Source organism: Zerene cesonia, chromosome 7, assembly GCF_012273895.1.
Source record: "Zerene cesonia ecotype Mississippi chromosome 7, Zerene_cesonia_1.1, whole genome shotgun sequence".
Classification (NCBI taxonomy): domain Eukaryota; kingdom Metazoa; phylum Arthropoda; class Insecta; order Lepidoptera; family Pieridae; genus Zerene; species Zerene cesonia.
This window is the reverse complement of record NC_052108.1, coordinates 3,866,100-3,887,197: the sequence shown is the minus strand read 5'-3', so window position 1 is coordinate 3,887,197 and position 21,098 is coordinate 3,866,100. Positions and strand designations below refer to the sequence as shown.

At 36.2% G+C, this 21,098-nt stretch overlaps 1 protein-coding gene across 1 annotated transcript in view; it reads left to right on the top strand.

The window, feature by feature from the left end:
- LOC119840885 (zinc transporter ZIP11) overlaps positions 1-21,098 on the top strand; it is a 39,614-nt gene that overhangs the window by 8,757 nt on the left and 9,759 nt on the right. Inside the window, exon 5 of the mRNA XM_038367662.1 lies at positions 14,877-14,975. Coding sequence (XP_038223590.1) covers positions 14,877-14,975 — 99 coding nt within the window. The remainder of the gene's footprint in view (positions 1-14,876; positions 14,976-21,098) is intronic.

Sequence of the window (21,098 nt, the reverse complement as noted above, 5' to 3'; positions counted from 1 at the left end):
AATTTGCATTATTATTTGAGTGCCACTGATTTTTCCAAATACTCGTTAAGACCAAAGACAATGTGTCGTGTGCAATTGGTTATGTAAATATGGTATTATTATATTGTCTAATATATATAGTAATATATATAGTAAATTTTGTTATCCGCACCAATCCTTAAATTCGTCGGGAAAATTACACTGCAACAGCAATCATGAAACTATGATTTTCTTTCTTAATATAATCGAGTAATTAAAATTTATTAGTCTTAAAAATTATATTTGAATTTCATTTAGTATATGTTATTTTAGATGATAACGTTTCCAAGGCATCAAATATAATCAAGCCCTCTTGTTGGGTTTGTGTCGAATTCCTGCTATATAAATGTTTGATTAATGTTTTCTATTGCATCGTAAAGAGCGCCATCTCGTAGTGTAATAAAATAGTAGTAGTATTCGACTAATATTTGTCAGTGTCAGAATCTCCTAACATCACGGCCATCTATTGACGATTGCAGAAACTATTTTGTTATCGCTATTTGACTTTAACTATTATTGTACTGTTTCATCCAATGTGACGATAGAGGGCAGTAGTAGTAGATGTCGTTACCAAAATGTACCTACTTAAAATTTCACAGACATCCTTGTATGGTATTGTTGGACTTTTCCATAGATAGGAATTTCCTATTCTAGATGTTATTTTAGTTTTGCACAAATAGTTGTCATCTGTTTTAACTAATGTATAGATGTAAAAAAGTTTTTTACATTTTCCAACTTGGCTATTATATAAATAAAAAAATCTTACAAAATCCATACACTTCTATTGATTTGCAAACTTCGTAAATATATCGAAAACAATAACGTTTCAATGCTATTTAACTGTGAAAAAAATAATAAAAACATTTCAAAAATATTTAACGAATGCGGTACTAGATAAAGTTTAACATGTAAGTTGGTCGCCATTTTGTTACGTCAGATGTAACGCGAGGCACCGGAGGGCGCCGGCATTGGTGCAGGAATTTCATTGATAACTCGGAGCGAGCGGGATGAAACTAGTTGCACTATGGACCCACCGTTAACTGGATTCCAATTAGTAGTTTGTGCGTCGTAGGGTCACATTCGTTCCTTTGAAGAAATTCTGTTGTGCGCTCCGACACGTTCGCCTATGGCGTAGTAAACGAATTACGTTCCAAATTTTGTTTCTGGGCTTATTTGTTGCTATCGTATTTTAAAAGTTTTGATGATAGCGTACACTTTATTTGAGTATGAGAAGCCCTCTAGAGATGACCGTTGGCTTAACAAAAGAGTTTTATGTCCCCTAAATATTCGCGTTTTACAGCAAAATTGTGAGATAAGTATGAGTTCTAATAATTCCGTTATCCAAATACTAGTTATCAGAACAGTTAGAACAAAAGCTCCCAAATTAAACGTTACCAAAGCATCAGGAAATGTCGTCAGTCGGTTATCTAATGGTATTTCTGATAATGGTTTGTTTGGCAGGAGCCGTCGCACGGCCACTTAGTTCGGGGTGATCCGACTGGCTAGAGTTAATTTCGAAACGTTTAACGCGCTGTGTCAGTGCTAATTAAAGCTGACACAAGCTACTGGTTGAAATTCTTTTCAAATGTTTCCGTTCGATATGTGAAAATTATATTAGGTTGGTATTACTTTTTTGTAATAAGCCCACAGGTGGTTATTGTGGGTAAGCTGTTTTCTCTTTATCAGAGTTGAGTTCGGTATGAAAGAAAATAATGGAACATGTTAGATTTGATGGCATAGATTAAACATTTTCAAATTATTTGATACGATATAATGAATGAAGTCGTAATAAAGACATGTAGAAAATGCACTTTGTTAAAAGCGTATTACGAAACTAAAGTATGTTGTAATAAAGAAAATATATATACTTAGTATTTATATGAAAATTTGTAAAACACTGTCGCCATTACCATCGACATCGTTATGAATGAATACAAGAATAATTTTCAAAGTTTTTCCCACATTACCTTAAAAGGTATTAACATTGCAATCGTTTATTAATTCTAATCAATGAAATCACTATGAAGGAATGTCGTCGTCATTGATTATGGTCTCTGCCATGGAATTTCATACAAGGTGAATCGGTCAGTTAGTCGATATGACGTTTACGTTGAATCACTGTTATAATCATGGTAATTAGCTGAAATATTTATAGTGTTCCAATCTCATGAAGGCGGATTGTTTGTTTTTAGTTTGGATTTCATATTTTGTACTATATTTGTTTACGTGTTAGTCATTCGCCTTGGAATAAATAGTTAATAATGGAAATGAGACACCGTTATAAGTTTGATAGTGAACGCTTTTATGCTATGAATTTTCCTGAAATATATCGGATATGCATCTCCCTTGCTTGATGCAGCAGCCTGTTCAAACTGTTTTAATATAGATGCTATGGTTGAATTCTTAATAATAATCGTCGCGATATAGAGAGGGTTCAGTAAGTCCAAATTTAAAAAAAATCTTTGGCATGGTTAAAGCATAGCCAGCACAAATGATAAGAATGCTTCCCTAACTAATTATAATAATAGTATAATAGATAGAACTCTTCTAAATATAGAAGTTCCCTCTCACATCCGATCATCTCGTTCAAAACTTTTCAGCCGTCTCATACTTAACTTTATAAACTCTTTGCTGTTTGTCGTTAAGAAACTCAACTCAACGGCAATATTTTTTTACTCTGAAACCTATTAAGCGTTGAATTTGAAGACAGAAAGGGCGATTTGTGAAAATGTTAACATCTATACCGCTTTGGAAGGAACCGGACACAAAAATATATTCCGATACATCGAAGACTGTAGTTTCTTTAGGATGAAAACAAAAACAAATCGTACTTCAGTTATTGATCATTGACATGATTTCGTCACGGAACAGTGCTGGAAGAGGCAAGGAATGTTGGTGTTAGCGACCAAATGTCGTGTCGGGGGCAACGACCCGCCACCGCCAGACTGCCGACACAGCCATCCGATGAAACTATTTCACTGAAAAATCCGGCGCGCCGTATCATTGAAGTCAACCTTGACGATTTGTCGCGTCGTCTGCGTAGCCGCGTGGGTGCAAGGCCTCGTCCTAGTTCACTGAATGATCGTAAGCGTCGCTACGATTTTTTGTCTCTAGGACAAAGAACTCGCTGAAATATGTTCACAGTTTCTTGACGGGAATGTCATAATAACAGATAGCAAGCAAACTCAGCAAAGTCCCAACCCCAACAGCGTTGCGTTCAACGCTTAACATGTTATTACAGTGCAATGTTATTTGTAACATTATATTAACGCGTATTGACTGAAGGGATTGCACTGAATATGGTTTAGCTCCAATCTAAGAAAAAGAATGTTTAAGATATTAAAAAGAATGTTTTAGGTATAGAGGAGAATATTAAAAACAAATAAGCGAACATGATTGTGACCTAAGCTTACTGAGCTATGGGTGATAATTATCACATATCTGCAATTTATTTACAAATTAACTGTACCGTCGATGAAGTCTTGATATAAATTTGACTGTTAGTCCCAATATTTCAGACTTTATTGTTAATTATATACGAAAACAGCTATACATGTGTTCACACTTCTTTAACACGTGTAATTTGTATGTTCGCAAGTGCCTTAACGTATAGAAATTGTCAACGCAGAAATATGCGCATAATTGAATTATATCTTAAACATAAATTTACCAATATAAATCGCTAAATAAATTGTCGTAAGTGCCAATTATATTTATCAATTAGATTATTTTTTTTATAAAAGGTTATTTTATTTCAATTCAAAATATACTATAAGTTTAGGTAGATGTAATTTATACTTAATTGATTAACAAATAAATAATTTAAAGTACCGATTTCCGTTTTCAGGGTTTTTTCTAAAAATTAACGTCCGTATCGAAAATTAATGTGTGAACATAAAATTAATTAAATAATAGCTTATAATAAAAAGATAAAACATAAATAGCATTTGATGATTTATGTAAAGGATAATTGTAATTTGTTTTATTAATGTTTTTTTTTATTGAGTAAAAGTACAAAGTACTTTCACAGTTGACGTTATGCAAATGAATAACAAAATTATTATTTTAGCTGTAAGCAAAAAAGCTCTTCGTTTCATTATTTTTATGAAAGTTCTACGTTATAATCTGAGAAGTGTTTACCATCCTCGACATGATATATACCTATTGATACAAATTTAATAAACCAAAAATATCGATTGTTAAACAACAATTAAATATTCAAAGTGGTCACCACATCTAAACAATATATTGGTCTGTATGAACGAATCAAGCAAATCTTAATGAAAGGATGCTCTCACAGACGTTTGTTAATGCGATAAGGAAATTGACAGAGGCCTGTTGTAGTTAGTTGGCCGTTCCACGTAATCGTACAGGTAAAGTGACCGCGGCGTTGCATGCCTCGAGGTGGCCGGCGAAGGAGGGTGGCGCCCGAGCCCCGAATATAATGGGAGTCGGCAACCGCTTTGTACCCACCGCTGTTATTATGCAGATTAACACCGGCGGGAATTTGTTCAAATATCGTAACAAGCTCCCTCCCGGCGCCGGCGCCGATCGCGCTCTTGTAATTTACGATTCAGAAATAATCTGCCTTCACTCGACTCAATTTTGAAGCCATTTCGCTGATTTTGTGTTACACCCCGTTGAGAGGAGTAATTGTGGCCGCTCTCAATGGATTTTTTACGGTGATAGCGATGAAATTGCATTGGTACTTGTATTGTATGAACCGCGTTCAAACTGCACTATAAGTATTTTGTTTATTCTCATGAATTTTGTTTGTGGACATTGGTAGAGATCTTGAATATGGGAGACTAGTAAGTACGCTTCGGCAGCTCGAAAAAGAAGACCTAAAGTCAATTCTTTCCTTATCGTTTACTCCATAAAGTGAACAACGCATTAGCTCCATTGCCAGCTTTATCAAATAAAAAAAAAACAAATTTCCATGTGTATATGTATAAGAGTATACTTGCAACATATCGAATCACTTATATAATCAATTAAACAACGTATAAAATGAAGACATTCATAGGAGTGAAATTTGCAACAGAAAACCGATTGAAGGGTACATTGAAGCTGATAAGTGTCGAGTTAAGAATAAATGTTGGGAACGGAGCGGGAGGGACGCGAGGTTGTGTCCGGTCGCATTCCTCCTTAGCCTCCGAGCGCCCTCCCCCCTCTCCCGCCTTACCTCCTCCCCCGCCTCTCAACTGCATGCCGAACTTTCTGCCGCTTTCCCAACAGGATGGAATGCCGCCTAATTCCTACAACACGTCTACTAAAGTATGCTATTTTATATCGCCGTCGCTTTTATATCGTCAGATGTTTGATGGAGTCTTTTTGTATGTTGGTATTTGTAAATATTGTGATTGTGCTTAGTGTATGTAGAAAATTTTGTAATATGACTGAGAATCTAAGCACTATGACTAGTTTAATATTAAAGATTTCATCCCTGTTCTAATAAACTCACATATTATGACTAAAATATTGCCATTGCTTACAAATATGTATTTATTAATGATTAATAAATTATTTGAAGAAAACTACGGAAAAAGTGCGATAAAAGTTGTGCAATTTAATTTCCTTCAATAGACCTGTTCTTGTTTCCGCCGTAGAATGTCCTTATGCCGAAAACGTTAACGGCACGATACTTGATTTTCTCAGTACATTCTCATCCACTCAGAATTTGTTGTAAACGGGTAAAAGTGTGACATAAAATTCAGTCGATGCACGTGTTTTTACACACGCGCGCCCTGGTGCATGACCCCGGTGGAATGTACCACGTGCACTAGCCAATGGAATGCGCAACTGTTTACATTTTGTTTGTTTTTTCTTTGGAAACAATAGCTTTTCAAATTGTTCAATATTCCTTTCTGTAGTAGCCCTGAATGCCGAGTCGCGTAGGTCTTGTTTAACCTAAAAAATAAAATTTGATTCACATTCCTGAGTCTCTGTACTTACTTGCTCTCTCTGTACTACTTGTTTTTTAATTAAATGAATTTTTAAGTTCGAAACAAATTGCAATTGATCGTGATAAAAAGTTCAAAGCTGTCCCCGTACCTAATCGCATAAATGTATGCTTTATTATATTAATTACACAGTTAGTTCTTCAATGACCTCGATGTTTAGTTTCCTTGTCTAGATTAAGCGAGCTTTAATTAAAACCTTAAGCGTTACCTATAAAAACTATAAAATTGGACAATTCGTTAACCAGAAACGAATCAAATCAAACGTACGCATTCCGCGATTCGAGTTCCGCTCTCGAAATAGTAGAGTTTAGTAAACGGAGTGCTCATAAAGCGAAGGATATTAGGAAGCAAGGCACGGCATGCCGGAAAGCGTGTTTCCGGAAGATGTGCGCTGCCGATGCTCTAGATGCGCTTTTACGATTTCCTGTGCGCCCGCGCCGGACGCCGCCTCCTTACCGAACGGCGCTAATGACTCATCTACCATGATTGGAGCCGATTCATACTAGAAACCCATAATCGGCGTGATAGTGACATTATTGTAAAAGGCACAGCCCCGTATTAATAGCCCGAGGTTTCGCAACGTGCCAATTTCTATACCTCTCCTATTCGTTAATCGAGAATAAACCTTTAACTTTAATCGTAATCTTGTTCGATACATTATCAGATAAATTTTTACAGCACACTTGGCGCGGTGACATTTATTGTCCACTCTCGAGTTGCAAACTTGCAAATGTGCAACAAACAACGCCGGTAACTGCATGTTATTGATAAAGCGTGTATGGCGCTTGCGTAAACGGCTTCAATTAAATGTGCATTTCCTTTTTCATAGCTAGAATTGCATACGTCAAGTGCATTTCAAGAGAACCGAGAGGCTGATTATATAAGCCCGTCGTTCGTCACGGCAGGCGCCGGGCGCGTCAGCCGTGCATATTCGTACGTCATTACGGTGCCAATAAAAGCACCAATTATTTTAACCAATTGCAGGGTATTACGTGTTCCGAAATGAAGCTTACATTACTATAATTGATTATAAGTTATTTATTAACAAATAAAATACAATTAATAAAAAACGTACGTGTAGTTTTGTATATTGATTTTCTTGATGTACAAAATTTGCTGTCTGAATTTCGAGTCGAAGACTTGACGCAATGAAAAGTATCGTCCTAACTATTTTTATTACATTACATACGTACGTAGGTTTTCTTATTCATACAACATAACTTTAACCAGAAACATGTACACTCCAATCTCGTCGCAGATTGCAAGTTATATAATAGCAATAACTGCAAGATAAACATAAATAATTTTAAGGCTTGCCATGTTTTGTATAGAATAATTCCATATCGATGCATCGAGAAGGTTAATTTATGAATCGATTAAGTTTGCCGAGATTTGGGCACAAGCCTGTTTCATTCATGAGTTCAAAGTAAGAATGATACAACAGGCTATTTCAAATTGTTACGGAAAATACAATATTCATTAATGAGAAATACTTGAGTCATGATTGTTTATACTGGTTCTTGTTTTATGCATCGTTTTACCCAGTAAGTCTGTGAATACACTTAACATTTTGATTGAATTTTATCGTACCTATGTTTTGATGAAGAAATTGTATTTTTAAAATTTAGTATTCATATTTAAAATTGCTTCTTTTTGCTATGAAGTGTTTATAGTTTTCATGGAAATGCTACTATAACTTTACAGAAGTACAAAGGTGTAACGTCTTCCTTAAACAATGTTCGGATGCAAATGACAACATTGAATGCGAGTTATTTGTTAAGCAATTCTAATAAAGCTAAGATTCTGTGGTGTATTTTCAAGTTGGCGATATTAAAGTATCGGCTGGAGAAGCAGCGTCTAGACAATTCTATGTCAATTCAGGAGTATTTTGTAGTTGTACTTACTTCTACTTTACTACTATATAATTACGGCTGCTTACGTTTGTGATTATACCTAAAATTTAATTATATAACTTTAACCGGCGCCGACACATTACAAGAGAGTGAATTTTTCATAGAGGCTCATCTGCGTTCAAATAAATCCAAAGATGTCGCTGATATTAATCCTAGTTGGTAACCAATTTCCAATCGTGTGTCCCAAGCCTAAACGGACAGTGATGGTAATAAGTAAATCTCGGTGGAAGGTCCCGACTCCGCCCTTGACGTACTTGATGAATGGATGAGTAATGGCTACGGCATTTTTGCACGTGTCTGTTTACGACCTAAACGTGGAATGTTATTCGCATCGCCATGACGCTATTTGATGTATAAAATTACTGATTATATTATGCATTTGTATACGTATAATACTGTTACGGTTAGAAGTAGGCCCCAGACCACACGCTTTTGGAGCATCGTTGAATATTTATTCCACATTAGAAGACGTGGCAACTTCTTATGTTGCATATGTAAGCATTTCGTGAATTTAGGTATTTGTTATAGGTTATTGATCTTGTAATAACAAAGGATAAATGCTCGCCTATATGAAATTATCAACTTCCAAACTTTTGATGAGCGTATCATTTCGAAGTTAGCAAGCGATGCATGTGCTAATATTTTGTTTGTAGCGAACATACTTAACATACGTTTCATTCCAAATATAAATACAAGCCAATTTCAGCAATTGTCACTACATATTGATAAAACGAGAACCTAATAAACGGTGCCAATTAGTCCTCGAAGCACAGGTACACTAGATCGTGATTAATACTATCGAGTCATCATTGAAGCTCGCTAGGAATGTTGCAGGAGCGAAGGAAATCCGCATTGGCGCCTAGAATGCGTTGTCATACTTACCGTACTTAGGTGTACTTTGCTCTGTGATATCATACTTATTTGCATATAGGTGATGTTATCGATGATCATAGTGCGACATTGTTCTTGTGATCCTCAGTTCCTGATTGGACCAACTGACTCAGATATTATATGGAGATCAAAGTTTACGTACCTATGTTTTGAAAAAAAAAAACAAATATTTATCTACAAAAGTACTTATTTATAACTATAACTAGCTATTCGCCCGGCTGCGCCTGGCTAGATATTGTTTTATACTCAAATGTAGCCTTTGGGGAATACTTAAATTTTTCAATTTGATCCAGTACTTTCGTAGCCAATCCAATGCAAACAAACAAACTAGTTATTTAATTGCAATAAGTACATTTTATTTTTGTTACTTCCCGGTTTTTTAAATATCATTGCTATACAATTATCTAGAATGAATTGTCAGTATTCGATTAAAAGGAGTAGAAATAAGTAGCATTTATATGAGTAAATTTATAGAATGGATATGTAAATTTACTAACAATAAAGCACTAAGCTAACACATTATTTTAAAACGAGACGAGCGAAATAATTTCAACATGAAGTGTTCATGTCTATTTAAAAGTGCGATCACCGTTACATTTCCAAAAATACATATCATAGACTGTTTAATGAGTCATTTTTGGCGAGATATCTCTCGTGCAGACAAGACGACCTTCCTCCGATTCATCCTTATTTTTAATCAGAATGCGGCTGTGTTTACATCTTTCTCTGTATTGTGACATTTTTGGCTAGCCTCCAGTTTGTGACATTGAACAAATTGCCCACCACGTAATCAGCTATGCGACTGATATCATAAGTAACGCAGGTCTTATGAAAGCCCTTGAATTCTATTTCGTGCCCCTATAAATTTCCCTTTGCTTTTTATAATCGGAAGCGTCCTTTTAATTTTTTATCTTCAGCTTCAGAATGATCTCGTCATTGAATAATCTAGAAAGGCCACTTAATGTAGCTGTATGGCTGTTTTCCTTAAATACATTAATGTTTATATTTTAGCTTACAATCAATAACAGTTTTGACACAACAATTGTTTAGAAAAGTGCTTAAGATAGTTAAGTTCTCGACTCTTATTTGGCATACTTTTAAGCGGATATGAATCAGCAGAACGAGCTCCGCTCTATATTGCCGCTTTCAAATAACTGCTTGGTGAAACTCAAGCTGTAAACGTTAAGGATAAAATGTTATCACTAGCATATGCCTAAACATAAGGTTGAGTAATATTAACCTGTTTCAAGCTTGCCGTCGTCATGTCCAACCACATTCCACTTACTAGGTAATATAATTTTGTACTTGGCAAATGTAGCTGCTTTGTTATACGGATCCATTGTAGCAGCGGATTTGGGCTAAGTTTGTATGCGTTATGAATACATTTCCTTTTTCATACGATGTCCAAACCGTTCTTATCTTCAACGAGAGCATAGTTGAGAGATTGCATGCGGCCACAACAAAAAAGGTAACGGTAATGCACCGAGCCACCTGACTCGATAAACAACCTGTGTTTCTCACAGGAAACCGGCGATCGATCAAATCACACCGGCCGTATGCAAACAAACGCATGGGCAGATATGCTAAAGGAATGTTCGGCGGACGGAGCCGAGCCGCGGCCGTCGGATGGAACGCAGCGAGTCCGGCGTCGAATCCGTGCGCGTGCTTACGAATTGCATTCCCATACAGGGTAACGGCGCTCGATTTCCTTTCTCGTTCCGACCAAAGGTCTTGTACAGTCTCTCACTCGCGCCCCATGAATGGAGGCGCCATGGAATGCGGTCGCGTGACGTGCCCGGCGCCGACGCTGATCTTGCTGCACTTCAACATAGAACTAGTTTTATTTCATGGGCTTTGTACTTTGATATTTCAATCGATATCTTAATGTATATCTGATGGATCTCTTTCATATGGCCGATGCGGCCGGTCGTAAAAAATTTAATGCATGAAATTCTTTATTCGGTGAAAATAATAATAGATTTTGCGATGTATACGTAACTGAGGGTGGGCTGAGGATTATGATTTGAGCAACTTTGTTTTTTATTAAATTTACTTAATAGTCACACACAAGGCCCCCAAAAGATATAAATAGTAACTTATTCACACTTAACTATAGCACGATCGACAAGAGATTGGCGAAACTTGAGTCTCACATAATATACATCCTATTAATGCAATGTTGTTTAACGACGTATCTTATAGTGAGTGAGAGTTTACTAGGATGGAAAAATACAGATTTCTTTATTTCAAAAGTATATTTTTCGTTGTCTACGAAAAATTTAAGTACCCCAGAAAATACTTATATTATTTACATTATTTTCTTTTGCACGGCTTTAAGTAACTTATAACTTTGAACTAACTAGTTCAAAGGATCTTATCATAATGATTTTATCACTTAATATACATACGTCGACCAGCTAGGCAAAGTTTATTTATATTTAGTTAAGTTTATAACTGAATCAATTATGTACCTATATTTAATTCACTTTATAATTAGAATTGCGAAACTTATACAAATAGTTTAACTGTGCTTGTAAAAGTCAAAAACTGATTACCTACTAGGTAATCAATTTCAACATATTTATGATTATTAAGTTGTTAAACAATATAACTTTTTTATTACATAGCTACCTTATTAAATGGTTATTTTATGTGATTACCTAAAGTTCAAATCTTAACATTGTTCTTAGCTTCTAATAAGTGGACATAAATTTTATGGGTACTGTACACAAATAACATTCTAATCAATACATACTAGGTAAGATTTTCTGAACTTAAATAATGAAGATCTCTTATTTCCTAATGCCAAACATTTATCGCCATTTAGAAACAAAATATGCGAAATAAACGAGACACCGTTTCTATGTTCGCACGATTGGCTAACCATATCGCAACGCAAAAACATCTTTCACCGAATAAAATATGCAATGTTAATCGAAGTGGAGCAGCCGGCGATCTCTAGATCTCTAGCAATGCAAGAGGCTGTTGTTGGTCTCCCAGCGGAGCCCCGCTGTCTGGCAGCGCGCTCCCCCCGCGCCCCTGCAGGCTGCCTGCACTCCGCTAGATACCTACTCTCCACAGCCACCTCGCGATACCAGTTACCAATTAATCTATCATGTTCTATAGAACCAAATGCACACGACATTTATGTACGTTGTACTCGCCGAGGTTAAGCGCGCTTTTTAGCTATCGAACTTTCTTTGTGGCGATCGCTTTTAGCTAAATAGTTTCTTTTAATTGGGTAACTGTTCTCGCTTAACGTATTTCATACGAGGCCTATGTAGATAGATAACAGAACTTTACGATACGTTGTTTTATTACCATGTATACATTTGCGGTATAACGTGTTATTAATCAAATAGTCAATTTGAAAGTATTTCGTGTATATTGCCTTAGCGCAATATTAGGAGATTTGTATTGAATGTATTTGCAATGTCGCAGCCGTGGCCTCAGCTTAACCCGTAATGTTCGGGTTCGATTGCGGCAACCGCAGACGCGATGTCGCAAGCGCGCGATGGTAATTTGGGTGTCGCAGGAGAAGAGAGAGCACGGGAGGTCCTGCAGCCGCTGCGGCTGCGCGAGGCCGCGGCATGAATGGAGTCGTGGTATGTAGGTCACGGTGTCGTCAATGGGCCGTCGCGTCGCAGGGCCCCGCGCCGCGCCGCGCCGCCTTCCGCGCCCCCATCCCAGCCGTGAAAGTTGCCACTACTTTCGCGACCGCCGCCGCTAGGCCGCACGATAATTTACACTCTGTTACTCGAAAACTAAGTCAGTTTTCGTGTGAATGTATCTCGAACATTCACATCCGCTTCAGCATTTCGTGGTCGCTTCTGACACTTTTTGCGGGGAGCCGCGTCGTGAACCCTACCGCTCTCGATATAAAGTTTCGAATCGAACCGACCAGTGGAATTCGGCCGCGCTGTATGCTCGCGCTCAGGAATTCACTTCCGGGTAGGTCGGAAAGTGAAATGGTCTCGTCTGTGATGTAATTGGAATTCGGATGTATCCGGAGTCAGCGTTACACCGTTCACTTACAAAATTTCTATAGATTGTTGACATAATAGGTTACGCGCCGCTATTTCGTTACATGCTAAATCATAGCATGGTTAGCAAACTGTTAATAATTGAACATAAATAATTGATTTCTTATAAGCTACTCTCCGATGTTTTGTTAAAATTAATTGAAACTACAATATTTACCGCTCATTGAACCATGATAAGTAGAAAATTAAGTTATATTGCCTATATTTTAGGTTACAATTTAATGATTCACAGAAACTTCAATCTTGGCACTAACCTATATGAAGAGTTTAATTAATAATTTAGGATGCTTTTGCACGCTCGACATGTAATTAAACGATTTTATCAAACTATTATAAAACTGCTGACTATTTAAATTCTTTGTTGAAGTTAAATGCGCTATCGGCATTTGGGACTCCTCAATTTAGCAAAATGTACTGGTATTATATTTAAAATACCTATGTTTATAAGTATATGTATAACAGAACATAAATCATGAAAAGGTAGCACTTCATACGGATAATATTATTGGGCTATAATTACTAATTGCACTAATTTTACCGTTTAAATTATTGGAGTTTATACCCAAAGTAGTGTCGACTTTCTTTGTATCGTCAGTCAACTCCACATAAGTCTGACATTTCAGTTTGAGATAAAACTTTTATCCTTTTATCTTAGTTCAATAGAGCTTACTTTTTATTTAATTACAACGAGGTAAAATCTGTAGTAAGGAGCCCCTCAACAGTTGATCAGTAGCGGCTGCGCGTGCGCCACTCGTAGCGGACAGCTTTCACCGAACTCAAAGGCTTCGCCGCGCATGTTTATTAAGTTAACCCTTTTAACAGGTATTTCCAAGTTTTCCGTTTACGTCGCTATTAGTGCCTACAAATATTTTCGGTTGTCGACTCTTTTGAAACCCAAGATATCTTATATGTACAGTTGTTTCTCATTAACGCTTTCTAGAAAGTTGGATTGTGCAGCTTCGTATGTTCGGTGGCCTTGATGAAACTCAGCTTTATTACGATCTTTTACATTTCCAAGCCCTACATTAATGGAGCCATTATAATCGCATCAATGTTACGCTGTTTACAATAGGAATATAAGCTTTTAAGCAGCATATAATTCATAACAATGTGCAGAAAAGGATATAAGCGCTTTAAAATTCTTAATCTAGAATATGGTCCTTTATGTAGCAATCAATACAATACAAACTAAGAAACATATTCAGAGCCAGCAAGGGTTGGCTTAAAGCCGACATAACCTTTATCGTAAGTCGTATATAGTTTATTTATACCAGACGCAGCGAGACCTCCTTGATAAAATTGCAAACTATGATATAATCTTACGTAACATGTACTCGTAATGACCTTTAAAAGGAATAGTTAAGTTTAACGGTGACGGAGGCTATACAGTTAGCATTCCTAGAGTCGGAGCAGGTGCAAGCGAGAAAGCTAGGGAGGAACGCCCTCTTGTGGAATGTTATTGCATTCCTTCTGCATCTAAAACGGTACCGGTAAAAAGAAGAATTTCGTAATCGTCCGAACTATTGTTGGATCCTGAAGGGGTCAGGTATTTGGGTTATTTCGTGCACGGACCGAAACGACTATTTTGTTGTGCCTGGCCTGAATTAGCGCAAATATGTGTTCTGTGTGATGATCAAAATTATAAAAGGTAGCCATATGTGGTCAGGGACTACAATACAATACAACAACAACATCTGTTCTACTATCTCAATTGAAACGCATTATTATATGAATTAAGAAAAGACAATATTAGAATGAGAGTTGGAAAAAGAAAAAAGAACTCCTAAAACTTATTAATTACACTAGACTCCAGAACTGCAAACAGACATAATGAATTTGCCTCTTTGATTGAATACGATTTTTAATTAATTAGTTATGATATTTCCAATGGAAAGAATATTTCTAAGTTTGCAAATCTTATATTCCCAATGTGAAGTCATGACTCTCTCAATTTGTTTATTTATCATATACATATTAGCATATTTATTTTAGGATTTCACGTGAGTTTCGAGCAAGGAGAAGTGATTAAGAGAACTATTTTGTTGCAGAAACTTGGCGCTAGGTATTGGCATCCAAAACTTCCCAGAAGGATTGGCGGTGAGTCTGCCGCTACAATCCGCTGGCTTCTCCGTGTGGAGAGCTTTCTGGTAAGTTCTTTCGTATTTTTAGGAATTAGTATAATTATATCTGTTTGAAAGATACAGCTGTAATGTTTTTTCATTATATATGGTTCGTGAAGGAAGAACATAGGTCAAAAGATTCTTCGAATAAACCATAACGTACTTGACGCAAAGATCGACAACAAGAAGTTGCTCGATGACCGCTCACAAGCATTTGGTGATACATTCCTTTGTAATAAAACACCACCAAAAGTATAATCGAGTCCTTGTAGATCAGGTTCTACACTTAGTATTGTTACAGTACTGAAGAAGTTGTTTGATCATGGAAGCAAAATATTATTGTTTTCTAAATAATTAGTTTTAAAACATATTAAAGTGACAAATACGAATAAACGAGTGCGCAATAGCCGGCAAGCAGGAGCTGAGAATGCGCGTCGTCGTTAGGACGGATGCCAACGCAGCCAGACTGGCCGACCCCATTCCTCTTCAGGCTAATTCATTTAGCGACCACGCTACATTACCCCATCAGCGTTTTAAAATCGCTGATGGTTATCTTTATATTTCACTACTGATGTGCTAAAGTGTTAGCGCATATGACGTTTTTATTGAATTGTTGTGTGTGATTGCAAGTGGAGTATAATGTGTCCGACGATTAGGTAGGATCCCAACTGTTACGCGGACATTATGTATTATATATGAAGGACATTTCTTTGGCGTGATGTACGAATAATGTTAATACGAAATTGATATAATTTATAAAGTGTCGCTGGTGCTATTAATCTATGTGTTATAATTATTTAAAAGCGTCCCTTTAAGATGTTTAGATAAAAAGGTTCGAGTTTGTTAAAGTTTTATAGTGATTACAAGTTATTTTTGTCTAGCTTTTCGTGCCTTATTATGTATGAAAATACGTACATAATCTTAAATTCATCAATTTCTTGCTATATATTCCTATAAATAATGTAGACATCTTGTGATTCATATAGCATTAATGAAACAACGCTAATACATTGAAAGGACTAAACAATATTAGCTTCAATTACCTTTTAAATTTAATAAACTGTATCTGCCATACGTACCTATAACAATAGCACGAGCAGCCTTTTAATTAAAATAGTATTTCGCAAACAATATGTCTAAGGCAGGTGGCACATGCATCTAAGTCACAATTTACATTCCTAGCCGGGTTCAGCGGTGGAATGTTCAAATTGTCAGAGCAAAAGGTTACACGTACTGACGTGTGTGGTACGTGCGCGTATTGTAAATGTTACCAAATAGGTAAAAGTTGTAAATAGTCGCATTCCGTGTTGTTCTCGGAAACGGTGGCGCCAGCCCGATGTGGCCAGGGCTGGCGCGCTGCACTATTGATTCAATGATATTTCTACTATGATATTCAATGTAAGCAGGGGTTGTAGTTAACTACTTAAATGTATGTTGTTATGTTTTTAAATTATAGAGAAAAAATGCGTTTACGTAAAAAGTTAGCTTTAAAACTTGCCATGGTAGTCTACTTAATTAAGTACTAAGAAAGAAGTTCAAATAAAACTACTGTAAAATCTAAGATAGTAATTTAAAAAAAAATACGTTGTTATAAACAATTAATAATAAACCACTAAGATACTCTTTTCTTATCTGTATACGTATAAAAATGTAGTTTATTTAGAAGTTAAAATATAAACAAGGGAACGATATCAAGTATTATATATTTATGTCGTCTTGTTTTGAAAGTCTCTACAAATGAACGGGTAGCCCTACAGGCCGTAGTTGTGAAACGTCCCTTTACAATAGTGGATATGGCATATTGATTGTGTTATCTAATTTCCAACGGTACACGTGCTTGCTTCGCTGTGTGCATTGGCGTGTACGTGTGTGTGTGCGTGTGCGTTGATTGTTGTTACTATAAACACAAGGAAAACGTGAAATAAATTCTTACAGCCTTACCACAAAAACTTAGACATATCTCAGACAGATATTTGACTCATGTTTAGTTAACTGATCAAAAATGTAACGCAGGTGAAGGGTAACGTAAATATTGTTTATGATTATATGAATCAGACGCAGACATATTTTTATAATTCTATACGTAGGTGTTTAAAACTTTTTCGCAAGCATTCAAGTTCTTTGCGTCTGACATATCGTCTGTAATCGTTGAAATGTTTAGTCAATAGGATACTGCTGTTTGCTGAATAAGAATGAAATAATTATTCATGGAAATTACACTCTAAAAAACCTTAAAACATGATAACTTGTTACAACCGATGCGATATCTATTTGAGATGGATGTTTTCAGTATCTTAGTACTTTATTAATTCAAACAAAACGTTTATTAAGTAATTCGAGTAGGTATGTTCATGTATGGAAATGTCCAAGCAACCTGGATTATAGTTTAGAATGTTTTTATTATATTTCACATATAGTTTCTGCACGCAATACCTATGTACCTCAAATGTAGGTGTTATTTGTTATACCAAAACACGCAATTCAGACACGAATTTAAATATTTGTGTCAACTAACGTGATAAGTTCACTCGAACACCGACGATAAGTATCAAGTATTTACAAATGGTCATTTATTCGCGACGGCACAGATTCACAGAAGTCGTAGTAACAGTTCAGTAACACCGCTGGTCGGCGCGGAACGCTGAATTCCTTGTGCGGTATGTGGTCTGTCTTCCGTTACGGCCGGCCTAGTTAGCTTTGATAATATTGTCCTCGCTGACAACTTTTTGAATGCCTCGGATTCTTTTTGCGCCGTTCCGTTGTTTGTCGACTTGTAACTGTGTTGTACATGTTGATCACCGTCGTCTGCACGGTTCCGAACAACATTGTTGGCTCGAAACATTATGTATTAGATCGCCTTTTGTTTTTTATGGTTTATGATTTCGTTAGTAACGTTTTAACGTGCATAATAACGATCAAGAAACGAAGCGGTTAAGACATTTTCTATGAAAATTACTTCAATTGATTTGATAATCAACAGCAGTTCTCAACGATCATAAGCATAAATTATAAATATTTAAACAAACGATTTCTTAAGCACGCTAATGCAGCGTTCCGGGCGGTGTATATTAAATCTTATACGCGAAAAAATTACAATTTTAAAAACGTTGTACATAACAATTGTTAGGAAGCGCTAATGGGTTGAATATTTCGTACAGTGGAGCGGCTACTCTTTCGGTAGGAGCGGCGGGAATGCGCGGGTGGGAATGTTGTCCGATCCAGCCACGGGAATGCGAACGACGACCCCGGCTCCCTAGTACCCTAACACTAAGGCCCCAGAAAGAGCTGAATCGCCGCCTGTTCGCATTTTGATTACATTGCGCCGTATATTTTAATATGTTTTGGCACAATGGATACTTGGATCGCTTTCTATGTTAATTGCGACACTTCGTTGGTTATACCGCTACTTCATAAGTGTTGTTTGTGTTAAAAGCATAATTTAATAGAAGTCTTGTATAAATTATCGGAAATTGTCGTAGCAAAAAAAAGTTTACCTTTATAGAATTAGAAAAAGTATTTGCTGCTTCTTTTAAGTTGAAAGATATTTGGATTTCAATCAGAGATTTTCTACAAAATATGTAAAATATGTAATATATGTATAATCTATTTAACTGTCATATTACATATTTATAAACTGTTATACAGAAAATCTAAAGAATAAATGAAGACACTTTCGATGTATGTATTGGGGATGAAGCTTATGATACCCCGATAATCTTTAAAAAAATAATAAACCCCTACTTTCCATCGTACGTGAACAGCTGGAAAGATTTGGTAAATAAATTTTTTGTCTTGTTCCTTATTGGCAGATAGGATCTTATGAGAGAAAAACTTAGGAAGTTTTTGTGTCTGTGGTGTCCACCAGTTATTATTAAGATTTTATAGAGATTGGCCATTTAAGATTATGTCAGTGTCGTTTATACAAGAGCGAGTTTAACCCAAGAAATTTAATTCAAATTTACCCTTTTTAAACATACCTATATACATTGTGGTCAATTGATACTAGTTCAATGATCAAATTAAAGAACAGTTTAAAAGATATGTAAACTTTTAAAGTCTCGAATCTCGTTTGATTAAATGAATAGCTCACATAAAATTTCTCAGCTAAACAGCAATGCCGTAACGTGTGTTAGTGGTATAGCAGACGGCGTAAGAGGAGTAAGTAGGTAGGTCCGAGGAATGCAACAGGCAGGAATGCGGGCCAAGCAAGAAATGCCGTCGTTTGCCGCGTGCTCTCCGCGTGGGATTTGTTCGCAATCGACCCATCGCAAATGCCCTGTGGCTTCCATTTAATAGAACCGCGATCCGAAACATACGGAGATTGCTCGCTGCGGAGTGGCAATGCTTGAAACAATTGTCCCCTTTAGACTCGTAGGACACCCAAGATAGCACTTATTTTGTTACGAGAGTATTTTATTGTAGCTCGGTATGGATTATGAAATGGCTGTAGGTGTATTTACATGTAAGCATAAGTGAGCTTATTAATTGGATTCTTTTTTATCGATATCATGCTGTATTTGCAGTTTATACTATTTAAGCCTTATCACTTCATGTCACTGAAATTATTGGGATAACATTTGGTACCGAGATAGTTTGAGACCCGAGAAATGACTTAGGCTAGCTATCATCCCGGAAATCCCCCGTAACAGGTAACATGGGAGGAAAACTTTACTATGACGCCGCGGGTAGTAAGCTCGTCTGTAATAAATTATTTGTCCTTCTAGCAATCGGTACAGGTACGTAGGTTCTTACTAATTGGCACAACTCTCTCGTGGGGCTTGAATCAATGGGCTGATTATACAAATATTTTCGTTGGTCAATTCCAAATTACAAGTGTAAATGAATGGATAAATGTATGACATATCTTACTCAATAAAGTTCTATTTTGTTGTCTATCGTGCTACCGCCTCTTGTGTACTGTATCGCGTATAGCGTATACTCTATTGATTTTTAACTGAATGATTCAAAATAATATCAAAGATATGTTAACAAAACACATAACATGGGATATGTTATATATCTCCGTATACATCTATATTGCAATTATTTAATTATATTAAGAAAAAACACTACGAGTTAATGACCTCCGTTACAGATAACTTTTTGCTTACGCTTTCAGTCTAGGATTTTTGTGTTGTAGTCGGTGCAGAAACTTTTCTAAATTGTTCATGTGCAGCTTTCAAAGTTCAAAGTTTTATTTTTATTTTTTTTTTAATTAGTGCATTTTTAGGGTTCCGCATCTAAAGAGTAAAACGGGATCAAAGACCAAGACTTCGCTGTCTGTCAGTCTATCTGTCCGTCGTCCGTCCAACTGTCACCAGTCTATATCTCATGAACCGTGTTAGTTGTTCCGTTAAAATTTTCAGAGACGATTTATTTCTATTGCCTCTCTATATACCGATACAAATAATGAAGACATCTAGTTTAAGCAATGACTGCTATGGTTATATATTTGATGGGTGATTTGATTTTTGACAGTTGCTCTTCAGTTTTATTGTATGGAACTCTTAGTGTCACGAGTCCGACTCGCACTTGACCGTTTTTTTTTACAATGAAATATTGTTTTGCATGCGAAGGTACTGCTGGTATTGACAGTTTTTGGAAAATAATCTATAGTTACTTAATTTTGTTAATAACATGTAAATTAACTTTACATAATGAGAATAAATTACTTTTTAAATAAAGCTATTAAACTTAATAGACTTCAAGTTCTATTTAATGCTACGTTAATATCAGTTATATATTATAGCAAAAACCTCTTTAACATTTACGAATGTTGCATATAACTAAATAAAAAAAAGAAATCCTTCTTAAATTATATTCAGTGTAGGTACAAAAACATGACAAGCCACAGGGTGAGGTGCGAGTGCGGCTAAGTAGACATAAATGTACCAAAACGTGTCGTAGTATGGCCACTAATGCGAATATTGATTTATAATTTATAAGGTTTTTGTTTATTATGACATAATCAAATGAAGCGGTACGTCGATCCATTGTGTAGACAATGCGTCTACAGAACATTTCTCACCGCATGCGCATGACTCACAGTATCGGGCAAACATCACGACACGGACCATATAGGATCGGTTCATCATCCTACCGACATATCCATTCCAATTGTGTACGGGCACAGCTGTCTCAGAGTTCTGC